The following is a 19,959-nucleotide window of genomic DNA, read 5'->3' as shown; positions in this document are numbered from 1 at the left end:
AGCATACTAGCAGATTTCCTGCAGCACCTAAGCCTCCCTCTTGTGGCCTCCACATTTCCAACATACACATACGCACACCCGCTCCTGCTTCCTGTTCCCCAATTTTGCACGTGCAGTAGCATTTTGTTAAGTGCTCACAACTTGTATCAGACCACTTCTGTAGGAGACAAAGACGAGCTTTCAAGCTACACAGAGATCTTCTTCAGATCTGAGAAGAGTACTCCAAGCATCATAGCATACAGACTTGAACAGATTGTTCAGCACAGTCAGTTAGCTCATATTCTAATGGACTACTCGCGGTGCTGGTTAGCACCTCTGCAGTATCCCCTCCCCTTGCCCTCCCTGCTGAATAGATCAAATGCAATGAATAGTTCTGGAAAATAATTTGTTTGAGTAAAGGTAACTTTTGCCACTATTCTTCATAAATGACATTCTTCTTCAGGGTAAGATGATTAACAACGTTTTGATACAATGAATTCAAAATTGCTCTTCTCAAAATGGTTGACCTCTTCCGTTTTTCTCGTAGGCTGTGGCCACACTAGGAAGTAACATCGAAAGGGGTAATCCCTATGCGTCACTTCAAAATGAGCCGCTTCAAAACGAGTCCTTTGGAAGTGATTACATGCAAAACGCGGATTGTTGAACCGCAACATTGAAAAGACGCCCCATCATTTCAAAATGGAGCGGGTACACAGCAACAGCTTCATTTTGAAATGACAGGGCAGGAAACAGCGAGGGCAGGGTCAAATGGCCGACAAGTCCTTCCAGGAACACGGGCCAGCCGCCCCGTTAAAGGGCACCTCCCAAACACACCCCCCGTGCACATGCTGAGAGCCCTGGCTGCTTGCAGCAGGCGAGCTCCAGCACAGCACTCGGCAGAGCCTTGGTTAGCCACCACACCACTGCCTGCCATGGGCCCACAGCACTTCACTGACGGGGATGCCTTGGACATCATGGCCATCCTAACAGCCTGCCCTATGAAGCTATGTGCTGCCCAACATATGGCCAGCCTCCTGCAGGCCGCCCCCCCCCAGTGCATCCAGAGCACCCCAGTTCCAGCCCCACCATTGCTCTGGCAGTACCCCATCAGCGGGGAATGGTGGGACGACAGTGTCCTTGGAGAGTGGGACAACGACCAGTGGTTCTGCGACTTCCAGATGACTTGGGCCACGTTCATGGAGCTGTGCCATTGGCTGGCACCAGCCCTTCACCTCCAGGACACCCGCATACGGCCTGTGCTCCCCCTGGAGAAATGGGTAGCCATCGCCCTGTGGAAGCTGGCCACCCCAGACAGCAACCACTCGGTCAGCCACCAATTCGGGGTGGGGAAGGCCACCATTGGGCTCGTCCTCCTTGAGGTAAGGCACCTGGGGCCACACACCCACGGTGGGGTCCCGGAGAAGGGGGTCCCAAGGAGTGGGGTCCCCCATATGCTACCACACACTCATGGGTGCCTCTACCCCCTACAGATTGTCACTGCCATCAACAGGATCCTCCTGCGCCGCCTGATCTGCCTTGGAGACGTGGATGCTGCAATGGCCAGCTTCCAACAGCTGGGATTCCCCAACTGCATCGGTGCACATCACCATCTGGGCCCCAGCACACAACTGTGGATGGTACATCAACCGAAAGGGCTACCACTCCATCGTCCTCCAGGCCCTCGTAGATGCCTGAGGATGTTTAACAGACATTTGTGTGGGCTGGCCGGGCAGGGATCACGATGCTCACATCCTGCAGAACTCATGGCTCGGCCACAGGATGGCAGAGGGCACCTACATCCCCCCACGGGAGCTGCTGGTGGGGGACACGACCATGCCTCCGTGTATCGTCACGGATGCTGCCTACCCACTCCAGGCCTGGCTAACGTGCCCCTACATGGGACACACCAATGAGAGCCAGAACCTCTTCAATGCTCACCTCAACCAGGCCAGGAACACTGGAGCGGGCATTCGACCATCTGAAGCTGTGTTTCAGATGGCTCCTTATGTGCCTGGAGGTAGGCCTGCCCAGCGTGCCCGCAGTCGTGGGTGCCTGCTGTGCACTCCACAACCTCCTGGAGAGCAAGCAGGAGCTCTTTGTGGCACACTGGGCAGCCGAGGCCACACCACACTATGAGCAGCCAGGTACGGTCCCATGTCACCAGATGCACCAGGATGGGGTGCGTGTTTGGGAGGCCTTCCAGGACGCCTTTGCCCGGGGCCCCCATGACCTGGCCCAGCTCACTCCATGCAACACCCCCCCAGGCCGTTCTCTCCCCTGCCCCACCAGCACCCTGCTTGCCATCCCCCACCGAGGCAGGATACATATCACCATTAAATAAATTCAACTGCTATTTTTGGAAAACAAAGAATGTGACTATTTACATGGGGGGGCGGGGGTGAACTATTTACATGGGGAGGTTGGGGGCCTCAATCCTTCATCGGAGTAGCTGGTCAGGAGCCATGACAGCCCCTGGAGCTGCGACCGCCTCGGGTCCAGTGACCATGGTGGGTCTGGGATGGGGAAGGTGGAACGGGGAGGTAGGGCTGGACCAGGATATTTAGGGGCTCGGACTCGCAGGGAGTGGGGAGCCATAGGCAGGGAGTGGGGAGCCATAGACAGGCAGGGCTCACCTGGTCACAGCCAGCGCACCAGCTCCTGCCACTCGGCTGGGGTCATGTCAGCTGGGAGCAGAGCTGCATGGGCGGGGGGATGGAAGGGGTGCGCGGGGGGGCTGAGGAAGAGGGGGGAGCTGAAGAAGGGGGGCCAGGGCAATGGGGGTGCTGCAGGAAAGGCCATCCATGGGGCAGGCAGCTGGGCCACGCAGTTGGCTACAGCCTGGGTCAGGGTGTCAAGATACCCAGCCACCTGGTCCCAGGCCATCTGCTCCATGGAGAGCCATTCCCGCAGCAAGCGGTTCTGCTCCCACCATGTAGCCATGTGGGCTGCTGCCAGATCATCTGCCCAGCTGCGGCGGCGGCTCCTCCCACCATGGCGCCCAGTCCAGGGAGGCATCGCCCCCTCGCCCTCCTCTGCTGCTGCGGGGCTCCCAGGCATGTCCAGGGGGCTGGGGTGTCTGGAAGATGTCGAGGCTGTGAAGACGTAAGGTGATAGGATGGTGCCCTGTCAGTCATGAGCCCAGGTACCGTGGGTCAGTGGCCTTGTCCCCACTGCCATCCCACCCTGCTTGTTGTGAGGGGCTCTTGGGTGGCCCATCTTCTGTGGGGTCAGTGAATGTGGGGCCATCAGAGTGGCTGCCCCAGCCCTCCCAGGCTTCTGACCTTCATGGCAGCCATGATGGCCATCCCCAGGTCCCTGGCTCGTGCCCATGCCTGTACTGGCTGTATCAGGGACCACTCCCCCCACCCCCGCATGACCAGGGCACCCCATGCCCGGTCTTACCTGAGGGTTCCTCGGGTGGTTCAGGGGAAGCCCGGGTGGAGGTAGCCTGGCTAAGGCCCTCGGAGGGCTCTGCAATGCACAGCAGTCCCTCACTCCTGCTGTTGCTGTCCCCTGTGCCAGCAGGTACTTTGGGGCTGCAGTGGGGGGGGATCATCGAGGGCCCTGGCTGGGGCTCCTTGCCCTGCCCCTCCGGCTCCTCCGTGTCCAGGGTCTCCTTGGGTGGTACAGCCTCCCTGGGTCCCAGCTGCTGGTGGAGCTCCCTGAAGTAGGGGCAGGTGGCCGGCGCTGGCTGACTGCCGGGCTGAGTCCCTTGCTCGGGCATATCCCTGCCGCAGCTCCTTGACTTTGGAGTGGACCTGGTCGGGGATCCAGAGGGGGAGGCCCCTTGCGGCGAGGTTGCTGGCGAGGCAGGCGAAGGCATCCACGTTTCTCTTCTGACCCTCTGTCCTCATGTCGCCAGAAAGTTAGCAGGTCCCGGACTTCGGATTCCAGCCAGAGGTTCCCCCTCCTCTTTGGGGGCTGCCCAGAGCCCTGCTGCCCAGAACCCTTCACTCCACGGGGATCGTGGGGGTCTTGGCTGCTAGCCATTTGTCTGGCCAAGGAGGTGTGTCACTTTCTGGGGGTGCTAGGGAGTGTCTGGCCAACTCGTGCTCTTATGTCTGCCAGCACACTCTCAGCTTCCTGCACAGTGTTTGTGTGTCCCTGCAGCTTTAAGGCACCCATAGCTGACAGACATAGAGCTCTGGCTGCTGGTCAGGGTGTCTCTGTGCTCTAGGAAGGGGCTGGCTCTGTGGAGGACTTTTAATTTTGAAATGGCAGCCAGGGAGCAGCTACACACATTTCATTTAGAAATTAACATCGAAAGGAGGCATTATTCCCAACACAGGAATGGAATAACAAACTTCAAAATGAACGCCTTTTAATTTCAAAGTTGATTTCAAAATGAGCAATTTCTGTGTAGTCACTCTCCTGCTCATTTCAAAATTGCCCCTCATTTTGAAATCACTTTCAAAATGAGCGGCTAGTTTGGCCACAGCCAGAGGGATTGAGTTTAACATCTGTCTTTGAGGGGATGGACTGAGCCCAAAGGCCCCCTGTGGGAGATCTCAGGGCTCTGTCATATCCATCCCAGGAAGGGAGCAGTGGAAAGGTCTTCCAAGGAGGCTAGAGTGGCTCACAGGAAGCCATCAATCAGGGTGCAGGCGTTCTCTATAAAAATGAGCTGCAGAACAGAGCAAGAGGAGGAGAACTGGTACGGCTTGCTGGGCTGACCTGCTTCTACGAGCTGGAGGAGACAGAGGACTTCATGCCCTGAAGAAGAGGAGGTGCCTGGCTGGCTGCAAAGACTGAAATAAATGTAGCTTGCAAGCAGGGACTGGAGGAGCACTGAGGAAACTTCTGTCTGGCTACTTGGACTGGGTGCAGACTGAGCTGGGGAGGGCCCCCTAGGATAACAGTGTCTCCAAGGGGGAAGCCATGGAGATACAACTCCATACCAGGGTTTAGATTACTTACAGACAGAGCCCCACATGGGATTAGAGAAATTGCCTGAGATTCACTAAAAGAGGGTCACCAAAGGATAAAGAATGCAGACACACACAAGTGGAGAGGGTACCTGTCCTAGGCGAAAGGTGATAGAAGTTCTGAGCAAATTTTGTAAGACTATGCATGAAATTATTGCCCTCAAAACAATGCTCATTAGGAGAAATTCTTTTACTTGTGATATACAGGATCAGAATAGTCTTCTGGCCATAAAAATACATCCATCCATCCATTCAAGTGATTAATTTCTAAAAAGGGTCTCATTTCAAACTTTCAGATTTAAACACTTACCTCACATGCTTTTGCTGTGATGTTAGGTGGGGTTTCTGGAGCAAAGGCAGGTCGAAGTGCAGCTCCAACCTAAAGAGAAATTATTCAACACTTTGCAAAATAATGGTCTGTTTCAACTTTCCTTATAAACTATACATTTCCATTCTTTTCATAGGCACTGACTACATGTGCGCTCTGGGGCTGAAGCAGCCATGGGAAAAAATTTTGGGGTATTTAAAACCCAGTGGCATCCACCTTCCCTTTTACTTGCCAATGACCCCAATGATCAGCTCCTTCCCCTTCCTCCACCATCAGCTTTTTTGTGGTGTGGCTGAAGGAGTGGGGACAGGGCATGCTAGAGTGAGGGAGTAGGCAGAGCAGATGTTGACACAGGCCCAGAAGAATACGACAACCTAAATTAAGTGCAAGTGTTTTTTTTTTGTTTTTACCATTCCCTTAAATTTGAAATGCATGTATTTCTTGGATTCTACACACACCTGTAAAATAGACTTTGCTTTCAAACCCAAACTCTGTCGTATAAGCAAAAAACAAAACATTTCAGTCCCAAAGTGAAAACAAAGGCAATAGTTTCAAAGACAAAGTAAACACTGATAACAGAACTTGCTACTGTAAATTTTCTCTTAGTTATCAAATTGTATGTTTTCTTAAATATACTTTTTATAAACGGTGGGTGCTTACATTGGCTTGATATTGCTCCAGTATTACATGACCAGGAAACTCTGGCTCTGGAACAGATGAAAACCTCCGAACAATGACTAACAATGTTTGAAGGCCAGAAAGACGGAGCTGGTCACTGTGATCTGTGGCAGCCATAAAAGCCATGCGGATCAAGTCAGCTAAATGCAAAACCAAAAAGTCATCTGGGGAAAAAAGAAGATCATTTAATAAAAAGTAACTTGTTCAAAAATTTAAATTATATTACAGATGATGCAGCTGTTCCTGTTTTTATATAAAATTGGGCTCCAAAGCATTCAAATTTATTTTCTACTTTACCCATATGCCACAGGAGTTTGCATTTTCTATAAGGAGTTGTTTCTACCCAGTAGCGTAACACCTGCGAGTACTAACAGACAGTGAATCCTAAAAAGGAGTCCTTACTCCCAGAAAATATGAAGTGAAGAGTTCCCTTTGATTTCGAAGTAGCATCTTTTGTCTGTACCCCAATCATGCAATGGTATCAGCCAATAACTTTCCACTTCAAGGTAAATATTTGAGGGAAATAAAACCTCTATATTTGAGGCAAAATTTCCATAGCAATTTCTGAGGCATAAAAAGCTTCATATCTGCATGGGAAAGCACAGAAAATTAGTGGTGTTCATTGGTAATTATACAGATTATGGAAAACATGGAATAGTGACACTAGTTTTCTTGGGGCTCTTTTATAGGGGCTCCTTTGCATACGTGGCTTAATCTAATTCTTGACTCCCCCCGCCCCTCTACTCTCTGACTTGCTCACCTTGATAATTTTTTTTCTGATTTGTCAACCTTGATTACTATTTTTGGTTCTCTGTGCCTTAAATATTGAGTCTGTTCTTGTATGGCTATCGTCTGAAGATGTGGGTCTGTCCCACGAAAGCTCATCACCTAATAAATTATTTTGTTAGTCTTTAAAGTGCTACTTTACTGCTTTTTTGTTTCGATAGTATATAGACTAGCACTGCTTTCTCTCTGTTAGTTTTCTTGGGTATTCCTAGATTACAAAATTGTGCTGCAGTATACAAGTGCCAGTTATCACTTCTAGCTGCCAATGTTTGCTGTAGGAACAATGGTGCCCTATTTGCATGTCATGCTACAAACAGCTGGGTAAGTGTCAACACTATAATTCTATACTAATATTACAACTAATTTACCATTACTCTGTACCTTGAGGAATGCAGGCTTCTAACCATTTTAATTAAACATTACAACAGAGGTTATTAAGAAGTATATAATGAATTTCCCTTAACACCAAATGGTTAAAAATAAATACTAGTATTCTTTGCATTCTATAAAATTCTCTCAGCATTTCAGATAGTATAACACATACCTCTTGAACCTCTTTGTTTCCTTTCCTGAGCCAGTGTTATGTCAAAATGTGCTTTGTCAGCATTTTCACAGTGGCTGATAATTTTACAAACGCATTCTATAGCAAAAACTCTAGTGGACCATTTTGGATTAGTGAAGGGATGGGATTGCTCATCACTTTCAGAGGTTAACACATCATCATCTTCTTTGGCTCCCTCCTCTTCTTGGGTAGTATCCACTGAAGCTACTGAGGTAAAATCTGTATTTTGAAAACCGCCACAATGGAAGAAATACAACTGATTACTGAAGGAATTCAACCACATTAGTGACCTGTAAGTGCTAGACTTTTGCTGCGTAATGGGGCTAGAAACTGTAGGAAGTATGTGGCGGATGCCAATGTCCCTGCAGCTCCTAATCTCACTAGCCCTGGAAGATGACCAGGCTGCTCCTTCCATGGATTACTTATTCCATCTAGAACTACAAGGTCGATCAATAACTCTGTCTCAAAATATTTCCCCAGTCTTGGCTTGGTCACGTTACCAGGCTCAAGACAAATTATTTATCCCTGAGCTTTAGGGTCAAATAGTCCTGATTACAGTGTACATGTTGGTAACGGCAAAAAAAAATGTTTCATAGGACATTTCCATTAAGAAACTTAAAATTACTTATTATATTACAACTGTCCACTTGAAAAGTTACATCAGATTTTGCAAAATAACTTTTAAACAAGCTCATCCTCTCTTGAAAGTTACCAGCTCCCACTTTTGTTGGAGAACTTAAAGCCAGAATAAAAAGGCAACTGAACCAAAACAATCTTCTGTTTCTTACATAATCATTTTCAGAAGACCCAGGTCATCATCATGAAAGCAAATGCAAGTCACAATTATTTATGAAAGAAAACAAATCCCAGGAAAGAGTTCAGACATAACAGAAATTCTGAGTATCCAAAAATCACAGGTTGCCTTTTCATGTATAATTAGTCAGAATAAATCAAAATCAAAGCCAAAACAGTTTAAACCAAAACTGACTCTTTCAGGGCATAACTTCTACCTGAGCACAATGTTCCCCAAAAGCCTCTTTGTAATTCCTCCTTGTTACTTGTTCCCTACACTCAGAATTCAGTCCTGTCAGAATATTCAATAAGGTAACTAGTTCAACCTGCTCTGAATGATTCATTTCAAGGCATAGCTCTGAATCATTTCCACCACTGACAGCACAGAGCCAATAGTTTGAGGGAATTTTCTTCTGAATCCCCAAAGGGCCTCACAGACCCAGTGTTTCCTGCATTTTAAATGTCTGCTAGGAGAATAAATGAAAACCGAGGACCAAGGGTAAACCCAAACATCTGAACATTAACTATCCCAAACTTCTATGTTGCCGAAAAGTCCATCTTGTTCTATAACCAAAATTCAAAACTGAAAACCAAAATGTGATATGAAATATTGATTTTATAAAATTACTATAAGCAACCTTTATAAGACTGAAGATTGACTGGCTATTGAATTATGGTTGAAAAGTGATTTTTATTAACTATTCTGAAATCAAATATGATTTCACTGCACACCACACCTGAATGCCACTAAAGTGTAAGAGACGTAGAAAAATAGCAGATAATTGTTGTATGACGCTTCAAAAAATTTTTAAGACTATAAGTTTTCAAAGTTTTAATAGTTTTATTTATTTACTGAGAACAACCACTCAATTAACCAATTGACAACACAGCAGAATCAAGACTGAAGCGAAGGGCTTGTCAAGATTAATTTTATCTTAGACATTTCAGAAAGGAATCTTGCTCTTAACAAATCATTTTCTCTAATGTCTATTTAGAGCTAACCTAGGCTGTACTAATTGTATGGGTAGGGACTATAAATTTCATTAAGTACAAGCACAGAAGCATAACATGCACATGACCAATACCATAAAATCCTCAGCATGTTGCTTTATAGCAACTAAAGATTCATTGCAAGGGAATCTACACGCTAGTATTAATGACTAGCCTGAACTATTAGCTCGGATGTGACAATAAATTTGACATAGTTCAGGGTGGGGGTGGAAGGGAGATTCTGCATTTGGAGCCATAGTAAAATTGCAGAATTTTCACAGGACTGACCACTCCAAAGTCTGGGGAAATTTGAACTTTGTGGCACTTGCCTTTCAACAAACAGGATACAACTAGTCAAGGAAAGAGTTACTGTAAACAAGGCCTTTTCAGAATGCAGAAGGGAATCAGGAAAGATCAAGTAATTTCTCATTCTAGAAAAAAAAATTGTTTAACTATGAAACAAGTTAAAATTAATTTCAGTAGTGTACTTCTTCCTAATCTGTATACTTCTAAGAGATGAGATTTCTCTCCTCTAAAGCAGAGGCCACACTATGCAGACCTTTTTTATTACATATTATCAGAACATGATAGTACTTACCAGCTGAGGCAGCAAGAACATCTTTACAAAGCTTCAACCAGACTGAGAGCTTTTCCACTGCTACTGATGCGAGCATATGATTCAATGTCTCTTTGATATCTTGGCATAGTCTTTGATCAAGTTCTTTGTCCAATAAGTTCAGCAATGCCCCCTCTAAGCCAACTTCTCTGATGTTAATGTCTGTTAAGAACAAAGAGTCTACTGTTTGAGTGGCATGCATCACAAAACTGCCATCACACAGGAATACAGAAATTCAGTTACAATACTTAATTACACAAGTCATACACTGCCAACAGTCAATATCTGGTTCAGAAACACTTAACATAATAGCTTAAAATTCTAATGCCATGACATCTGGGCGCAAAACCAACTTCAAGAACATCACATTACACAAGAGTGCCCAAAATGAACTGCACCACAATAATTTTTGTAGTTTTCCCCAAGATCATGAAATGCCTGTCTAACGTGAATGTGGCTTTGGGTTACCTTATGCTGATATACTAGAATGCACTGCAATGATTACATTGATAATTAACTGTAATTGCCTGCTTAAACTCTCTATTCCAGGGGTCAGCAAGTTTCTGAGGCAGAGTGCAGAAGTTTGACTTTTTGACCGCTATGTATGAGCCAAGTGCTGGGGATACTTTTTAAAGTCACTAATAGTCCTACTCACAAGAACTTCATTAATAAATAAAGATGCAAAGCTTTACAATTTAGGTGGTGGCTGGCAGCATTAACTGGTCTTTTGTTAACCCACAGACTTTGAGCAAGCTCCTGGATCCATGAAGGAGAAGGGACAGGACTGAACTCCCGGGGTGGGGTGGGAGACTTGCTGACCCCTACACTAGACCCATGTTAATGTTTTACTTTCTGAAGAATTATTTACTGTCTGCTTATTAGCTTTTTGTTATTAGCTTTTGAATATACTGCAAATAAGCAAGTTTTCTTTTAATGCAATTAGTCATTCAATACTTGACTTACAATCCAATGGCTACAAAATTACAAGGTTGAAAATGGTCTTAGACATCAGTGATATCCACTGAGAGAGCTATTGAGCTCCACAGCGACCACTGTGCTGTATGCAGACACAGGCAGCATACAGAGCTGCCTGGTTACACCTCTGCCTACTCTGCCTAGCAGATACAAGACCTGTTCTTTGAGATGCACCTTTTAGGAATTCTATCTTTGTTTCCCCCTATTTTAGGAGTATGTGAGTAAGTTTACAGTCCTAAGACCTGTTCAGTTATATTGATGAGTGGACTTGTTTCGACGTTAAGTAAAACATTTATCTATGCATCCTTCATTCATTCCCTACTCAATAGCTATCATCTGTGTAGCCATCTGCAGGGGGGAACCTGTGATGATGGTAATTATTAATAATGCAAATATTGTTAAGACTACAGAGTTAAAGTTAAGTGATTCTCCAATCTACCAAAATAGCTCTGACATAACAAACAAATGCACATACAGTGATGCATGGAAATTCTCAGTTAATACTGACAGTTGATTATTTGCTTATTATCACTAAAGTTACAATCAATATTTTAAGTGAGCCCTTAAATAACTTAATGGACCAATTAATGTACAACATGTGAGCCTGCTTCAGAAATCACACCCCTGTACCAAACTGACAAGTCCTTAGTGGTGCAAAGATCATAATTTTTTCAAATTAAGCTTTTTATCTACTATTTGGTTATGATCACTGCCAGGGTGCACCAAGGAGACATTTTCAAGCTCTTCTCTGTAACCATGAGGGCTCTATTTTTGTTTAATGAAAACTGACGTTTGAGACTGACAATTGACATTTTGAGATATTTGAGGAATTCCACCCCCTGCGGTTGTTTGCATACACTGGCTCAAACTGGGTTGTCCAAAGACTAGCAGACAAGGGCGAAAAGGAGGAGCTTGAATTGAACCATGGTCTTTATTCTTTTCTAGAAAATGTACAAGATCTTCTGTCTGAGGGAGGTGTCAATGCTTGCAGAAGTTTGGAAAAACACTGGCTTACTTGTTTAAAGAAAACTGAGGTCTCTCTCTTCTGGATGGCTCCAAGAGTTTGGGGCTTTAACCTCTCCCCTGCACCAAATAAAATTGAGGCTTGGCAACACTGCTGTTAACTTTGATTTGTCACCGGAGGATGCCTAAAAAGCTTTAACAAATAATTATATGTGTAACCTCAAAGGCACTGAGGCCATGTACCGGGGAAACTGAAGTCTCTGCCCTACAGCCTTGGTTGAGAGCCAGCTGGCCTTCAACCCATGTGGTAAACAGAGCAAAGGACTTCAGCCTCTAAGACTGCAGGTTCAATCCCTCCTGTCGATGACCTAGGTCTGTTGGCGTTGCATATATAAAACAACATTTTTAGTAGAAAATGTATTTTGAGTTAAAGGTTTTCAAAACTACAACAAAACCACTAATCTGCCTCGGATTTTAATTGAGAAGGAATTAATGATTCAAGCTCAGCACATACCAAGAGCTCCACTCTTAAACCTTAATGGACATACATTACCCAGAGTGAAGTCTTCTTTGCAATCTTTAACAAATGCAACGGCATGTTCTGATACCTCAGATGCTTCTCTTTGCACAAGCTGACACAAACAAGCTATTACTGCTCGTCTCAACAACAAGTAGGAGCTACATAGATTCACCTGAAATATGCAAACAAAGGGATTAAGATGCCTCACAAGCTCTGTAGCAGCTACCCAATAATAGCAGTAGTGCAGCGCTTTCTGATTACTTTTATTCAATAGACTGTGAAGTCTCTCACCAAATATATATCCTATTTTGCAAACATTTGTAGGTTTAAAATTGGAAGTTTACAATATTGTAAATGTTTTGATGACCACATTTTAAAGTTCTCTCAGTGATACTACCTTACAGAGCTAGTCAGATCCATCTCTCATTGAAGTTGGTGGAAAAACTTCCACCGACATCAGTGGACACTGAATTACGATCTAAATGAATGTGTATTATACTCTTACCCAGAGGACACAATTACAGGTGGCATGAAAACTCAGTCCAAACAGACTCCACTTGTATCACCATCACACAGAGCTCGGAGTAATAAATTAAAATTATCATACAACTACATATGAGAAAACCAAGTGCAAGTAATTCTAAGGTCTGTGAATGAAAGTGAGATTGTAAAAGGCAAAGAGAATAATAAATGGATGTTGATTACGATTTCTTTTGAAAATATATGATATATAGTCCAATTAAATTAGGCAGCAGTTGTTCATTTTAGGAAGATCACAGCTGGAGATGGGTGTGTCCATTCTCCTGAACCATTCTCTAGAGTGGCTGCTTAGAGCATGGTTTCTTCAATATCACAAGATCAGCTTCTGCTTTTCTGAACTGAAAACTGACACCATCATAAAAATGGTTTCTAGAGCAATGAAACAACTTTAAAACAATCAAGTCTTGCACCTGAGGTCCCCTTCCCTGCCCCCACTATCCCAAAAGTAAACCACACATAGAGTAAATTTGTCAAGTGGCTGGACAGTGTTACTACGCGGCCGTCCACCCAGTGTTATCCAAGTTTAGGTTATAATAAGTAAACAACCAAAATCAGCATATGTCCAAGATGAAGAGGCAACCCTTTATAATTATGTAATCTTCTATCTTTATCTGTCACCCTCAGGCAATGGTTTTCAACCTTTTTTCCCCCATTTGTGGATCACTAACAAGTTTTCAGTGGAAGTGAAGACACTTGGAAATCTTAGAAATTATCTGTGGACCCCTAGGAGTCTACAGGCCAGAGGTTAAAAAACCTCTGTTCTACGGTAATGTCAGCTTTTCACAGACCTCTTAGTCATGGGTCCATGGACTACAGGTTGAAAACCACTGCTCAAAGGTACTGAAAAAAGGACAGAGCTGAATCTTCCTGAGAAGAATCTTTGCTGAGGGGTCATGCTCCTTATATGTCACTGCTAAGCCAACAGTCACTCAAAATTAGATTAATAAAAAATTTAAGCACAAAGAATAAGTGATATGGAATTTCAGTTTTGTTATATTTAAAACTAATTCGTGTCTCCTGCTTATGCATGTGAATCTGAAAAACTCATTAGGAATTACACATTTAATAGAGACAAAGATAAGCTCTGCAGAACAATTCTTTTGTAAAAGAAATAACTCAATACCTCTGCAATATACTTTAACTGAAATTTTAGAAGATGCAATTGCATCTTTAATGGAACACTTATTCAAGCAGGCCACAGGATCTCCTTGAAACCTGGCATGCTTCAATTTGCAGTTCACATGACAATTTTTATAGGGGAGGGCAGAGCACTCAGATCAGGCTATTGGAAAATGCAAGACACACATTCTTCATATCTCTCATTCTCCCACATTTTAAGTAAGGAAACAAGGGCAACACATAATGCAAGCAATACATACTAATTAACTGAAACCACTTCTGCACTGGACATGTTAAAGTCAAACTGATGCAAAATTAAAAGCAGGAAAAGAAACACGTGCCAGCTGCAGAAGGTTAGAAGGGATTTGGTTAGGGTGATACCAATGAACGTCATTTGACATGCTAAAGGTATTTTACTTTACATTAATGGTTAAACACAGAGAGAGACATGAGGAAATAAAAAACACAACTGCAAACTGCTGAAATTTTAGGATTAACAAGGCCAGGGACCTACCAACACAGAATTATCCAACAAGATCTCCTGCACAAAAACAAATGACAAACCAGTCATGACAAAATCAAAATACAAATACCACAATGATATTCACTACAGCAAGGAAACCATAAAATGTATGTTCAGAACATTACATTCAGAATCTTAACTCAAAAATGCCACAAAAATCCTCATTTGCTTAGACGAGTTATCATATCATGTTTAGCATCTTTAAAACATAAGCCAGAAGTCCATGAAACTCGTCAGTGAAAATAAAAGCAGCTTGGGAAAGACGTTGCTGAAACTATTAGATACATCTAGCGTATATATTTGTATTTTAACATGTTACTTTGGGTCCTATAGCTGAAAACCCAGACATATGTCTGTATATCCGTCCTATATATATCTGAGACATACAAATAAGAACTTAATGTACATCTGTGAAGTTAGCTGTAAAATGAATATTAGTCATCATTAGATGCCAAAGTATTTAATTGCCAGAACTTGACAGACAATGTTAAGTACCATGCGGTTAGATGCAAAACCCAGCATAAAAAAAATCCTCTTTTTAACAAAATTTCAAGATACTTACTTTTTGTTTTGTTTGGGAAATGAATATGAGGATGAGGATGTTGACTTTATGGCTGCGTCTACACGTGCACGCTACTTCGAAGTAGCGGCAGTAACTTCGAAATAGCGCCCGTCACGTCTACACGTGTTGGGCGCTATTTCGAAGTTGAAATCGACGTTAGGCGGCGAGACGTCGAAGTCGCTAACCCCATGAGGGGATGGGAATAGCGCCCTACTTCGACGTTCAACATCGAAGTAGGGACGTGTAGACGATCCGCGTCCCGCAACATCGAAATAGCGGGGTCCTCCATGGCGGCCATCAGCTGGGGGGTTGAGAGATACTCTCTCTCCAGCCCTTGCGGGGCTCTGTGGTCACCGTGGGCAGCAGCCCTTAGCCCAGGGCTTCTGGCTGCTGCTGCTGCAGCTGGGGGTCCGTGCTGCATATACAGGGTCTGCAACTAGTTGTTGGCTCTGTGTATCTTGCACTGTTTAATGAAAGTGTGTCTGGGAGGGGCCCTTTAAGGGAGCGACTTGCTGTTGAGTCCGCCCCGTGACCCTGTCTGCAGCTGTGCCTGGCTCCCTTATTTCGATGTGTGCTACTTTGCCGTGTAGACGTTCCCTCGCTGTGCCTATTTCGATGTTGGGCTGAGCAACGTCGAAGTTGAACATCGACGTTGCCAGCCCTGGAGGACGTGTAGACGTTATTCATCGAAATAGCCTATTTCGATGTCGCAACATCGAAATAAGCTATTTCGAAGTTGGGTGCACGTGTAGACGTAGCCTATATGACTTTTTTATAAAAATAAGTCCTCTTTTAATTGTTAAATATTTTAAGAAAATTCTAAAATAAAGTTTAACTTGTAATAAGTTTCCAGTATATTGGCAGTAGCCTTGGAGAAATAGGAAAAAAGATTACAAATGACTATTGGTATTGACAACTGCTAATTAATTTAATGAGTCTCAGAAACAGTGTTTTCAGCTCTCTCCTCACAAGAATGGGCTTCAGTAAAACTGTCCGTTTCTCTGACAAGACCCCTCTTTATCTTCCTCCCTATCTGTCCAAATAATTCCTCAGCACAGAATGATACTAAAAATAATACCACCTTGCTCTTATGTACTGTTTTTCATTTTTAGCTCCCAGTGTACTTTACAGACTGTCCAGATAATTTTCCCCTTTTACAGATGGGAAAACTGAGACACGTGGTGAAAGACTTGCCCAAAGTTACCCAATATGCCATTCGCAGAACAAGAAAGTGAATTTATGTCTCCCACATCCCAAAATGGTTAACAGTCCTTGCCTCCTATTAAACAACAATAACTATTCAGACAGACCCCCATACCCTACAAAGTCCTATTAAGTTCAGTGAGGATTCAACACTGGTGCAGGGTCCACCTGCATGGTGATCTCTGCAGATTGTGCTCTAAAGGACGAAAATATATCAACCAAACCCCACACATTCACAGCCCTATTGCCAATTACTAAGTTGTATGTACTAGAGTGGAGGGTCTTGATTTTATAATGAGCTCCTTGCAGAAAGAAATCTACAACTACATGGAATCCCCCACTTCACTAGGGCTCTGTAGCTATGTCTAGACTAGAGGGTTGGGTCAGCAATATGGCCATTTTGTCAAGAAAACACACTAAGTGTCCAGATTCCCAAAGGCAGCATTTTTGTCAACAGCTGCACGCTGCTCTCCATGAAGAAGAATGTCTCTGTTGAGAAAAAGCCAGTCTGAATGTTCCGAGGGGGCCTTCTGTCAACACAAAGGGCTTCCAGAACACCGGGCAACCCTGTCTGCTTTACTTCCAGTTGGCCACTTTGCTGACAGAGTGGCCGGGCAGTCCAGCGGCTCTCTGTTGACATAGCAGCTCACTCTTTCAATCCACCCTGCAATCTGGTCACGATCTGTCGACAGATGTTTTGTTGGAAGATATCTTCCAACAAAAACTTCTGTCAACAAATCCCTCTAGTCTAAACATAGCCTGTGCGGGCACAAGTATTTACCCATGTAAAGCTCATTGAATGGTTGGGGCCTAAATGAACACACGTGTGCACACATACACGCGCGCACACATACCCCTTTGCCGTTTAATTGCCAAGTACAGATAAATTTTCATGTATGAATTATTCAGAACAATATCACAAGTATACTGAAATATTATTTTATACAAATAATGAAGTCTCAGAAATAGACTTTTAATAAAGCTTTGCTGAGAAGTGGGGAGAAACCCATGTTTTGTGCAGTGTAGAGATACAATATTGTAAATGACAGTGGACATGACATTAATTTACTAGATGTACAAATAGATGGAAATGTTAATGAGTTGACTGACCAAAAAGACAGCAACTTCTTAGTCTGAAGTATTTTCATAAAAGGGGGATGGTGGTGAAAATGCTTTTTACCTATTTTTACCTAGGGAAAAATATGGTGGAAGTGGGTGAGGAAAGACCAATCCATAAAGGTTACAATTCTCCCAAAATAAACAGGTTCACGCTTAAACCCAGTAAGAATATGGAGCTCCTCTGAACCTTGAAAATCGCAAACATATATGGAAGAAATAAGAACTCCAGAAGAAATAAGTCTACTAATGATATGCAACAGCTGCTCAAATAAACACGACTGAAAAACTTAGAGCTAGATGAGAAAACCTAGATTTTTTTTAAATGTCTGAGAAAAAAACTTTTACAGGGGGACCAGCTAAATCATGCACACATAATAAGAGTAGATCAAATCTTGTTAAAATCATCTCTTGCTACAGACTATTCTTATGGAAGCAGACATTCTATTGTGTGGTAGATCATTTGAGATGTAAAAAGAATAGGAGAAGTAAACTTAACTGACTAGGTAGGTTGTGGAATCTTCATAATGGGAGATTTTTAAGAGCAAGTTAGACAAACCTCTGTGAGGGATGGTCTAATAATATTTAGTACTATCCTGAGCGCAAGGGACTGGACTCGATGAATCCTTGAGGTCTCTTGCAGTACTTTGATTCTAATACAAAGATAAAACTCTAGTACATCCTATACCAAACAGAAGCTTCATTTGGAGCTGTGAATGTGTCCTTAGGGGATTAGTTTTGCTTATGAAGAACTGACCAGCCATGCCAACGTTATTATTACTTTCTTGGGCTGAAATAGACTCTGGGGACATGGTAGTTAAGGTAATATATAATATTTTACAAATGGAGACTGCAAACTGAAAAGCAACACTTTTGCCTGACAACTGCAATGAGAGGGGGCAGGTGTCTTCAGTGTCAGAGCTACAACAATTCACTAGCAGTACAGCATTGACAGGAAAAGCAAATTAATCTAGATTTCTTCAGATTATAAATAATTACTTGTCAATATTCAGTACAAATAAGTTACGTCAACAAACCTTAACCTAACATAAATGAGAAGAAATGCAGGACAGAATTAAGAGATGGGCAAAACCCAAAATCCAGTTTATAATATTTGTCAATGAAAGTTTGGCTTGCATAAGAATGGCAGCACATATTCTTAATCAGTAACAGGTGTATACTCTTCTGAGACAAAGATACAAAAGGAAGAGGAAATGGATAAAGATGGGAGAAGAGAGAACGACTGTCATATGCGCATGTGAAAAGACAAAATTTCCCTCTATTACAGAATAACTGATTATTGTGTTTTAGTAATTTATTTTAACAGTTGGTAACTGGGTGTTTAAAGGAAACTTTACATGCTTTATATGTTTCAAGGCAAAAGTTGAAAAAGTTAAAAATGGGTAAAATACATTTCCAAAGAAATACTTACACACAGGCAGCTTACAAGACTGGACAAGTTGACGTGTCGTGGAGCAAACATATGAAGCTGCTGTAGGCAAGAGATGGCTTGAGCCTGAACAAGGCAGTCAGGGTTATCTTGCATCACTGCGCAACCCAACAGGCAAGACGTTCTTAATCCTGAAACTGCAATATTACTGCCTAAAGTTAGAAAAACAGCATTTTAAAACTTCCAACATATTCATTTTCTTTATGTTTTTAAAAATAGGTAAATATGAGTAGTTTACACAGCATTCATTGTCAATAAAGTGATTCACATAGGAGAGTCTGCAAGTGACTGAGGTAAAATAATTGTTATTCTTTGCACTTCTATTGCACCTGTAAATAATCACAGACAATTTAGTCCTACCTCAGTGCAGAGGATTGGGGTAGATTACATGTCCCTTGAAGAGCTACATTTCTATTATTCAAACTTTAAAAACAAGCAAGAGGCCTCTAAGTGCCACTGAGAAAGAGGTAGGCACTATAAGCAATTAAAAGAGGGGGAAAATAAGGCACAGAGGCTACGTCTACACGTGCACGCTACATCAAAATAGCTTATTTCGATGTAGCGACATCGAAATAAGCTATTTCGATGAATAACGTCTACACGTCCTCCAGGGCTGGCAACGTCGACGTTCAACTTCAACGCTGGGCAGCACCACATCGAAATAGGCGCTGCGAGGGAACGTCTACACACCAAAGTAGCACACATGGAAATAAGGGTGCCAGGAACAGCTGCAGACAGGGTCACAGGGCAGACTCAACAGCAAGACGCTCCCTTAAAGGGCCCCTCCCCAGACACAGTTGCACTAAACAACACAAGATCCACAGAGCCGACAACTGGTTGCAGACCCTGTGCATGCAGCATGGATCCCCAGCTGCCGCAGCAGCAGCCAGAAGCCCTGGGCTAAGGGCTGCTGCACACGGTGACCATAGAGCCCTTCAGGGGCTGGAGAGAGAGCGTCTTTCAACCCCTCAGCTGATGGCCGCCACGGCGGACCCCACTATTTCAATGTTGCAGGACGCGGACCGGCTACACGTGCCCTACTTCGACGTTCAACTTCGAAGTAGGGCGCTATTCCCATCCCCTCATGGGGTTAGCGACTTCGACATCTCGCTGCCTAACGTCAATTTCAACTTCGAAATAGCGCCCAACACGTGTAGCCGTGACGGGCGCTATTTCGAAGTTGGCACCACTACTTCGAAGTAGCGTGCATGTGTAGACACGGCCAGAGAGGTCAAAAAGTAAGGCAGTGGTAAATTTGAAAGACCTGATTATATTCTTCTCTCTAGCTTCTAGCTCCCACTCCGTATTTTTTGCATTAGTAGCACACAGATT

General features: G+C 43.7%; 1 protein-coding gene across 7 annotated transcripts in view; it reads right to left on the bottom strand.

Moving 5' to 3' along the window:
- HEATR5A (HEAT repeat containing 5A) overlaps positions 1–19,959 on the bottom strand; it is a 110,698-nt gene that overhangs the window by 23,244 nt on the left and 67,495 nt on the right. For 5 of the 7 annotated variants that reach the window (XM_074996887.1, XM_074996889.1, XM_074996890.1 and 2 more), the window contains 7 exons: positions 18,610–18,779; positions 14,288–14,314; positions 12,148–12,286; positions 9,639–9,818; positions 7,241–7,477; positions 5,893–6,074; positions 5,215–5,283 (listed from right to left, as the gene is read on the bottom strand). In XM_074996887.1, coding sequence (XP_074852988.1) covers positions 5,215–5,283; positions 5,893–6,074; positions 7,241–7,477; positions 9,639–9,818; positions 12,148–12,286; positions 14,288–14,314; positions 18,610–18,779 — 1,004 coding nt within the window. The remainder of the gene's footprint in view (positions 1–5,214; positions 5,284–5,892; positions 6,075–7,240; positions 7,478–9,638; positions 9,819–12,147; positions 12,287–14,287; positions 14,315–18,609; positions 18,780–19,959) is intronic. The other 2 variants (XM_074996892.1, XM_074996893.1) reach the window with 2 other exon arrangements.

The sequence above is a fragment of the Carettochelys insculpta genome, chromosome 6, assembly GCF_033958435.1.
Source record: "Carettochelys insculpta isolate YL-2023 chromosome 6, ASM3395843v1, whole genome shotgun sequence".
NCBI classification, from domain to species: Eukaryota; Metazoa; Chordata; order Testudines; family Carettochelyidae; genus Carettochelys; species Carettochelys insculpta.
This window is presented reverse-complemented; position numbering and strand designations above follow the sequence as displayed.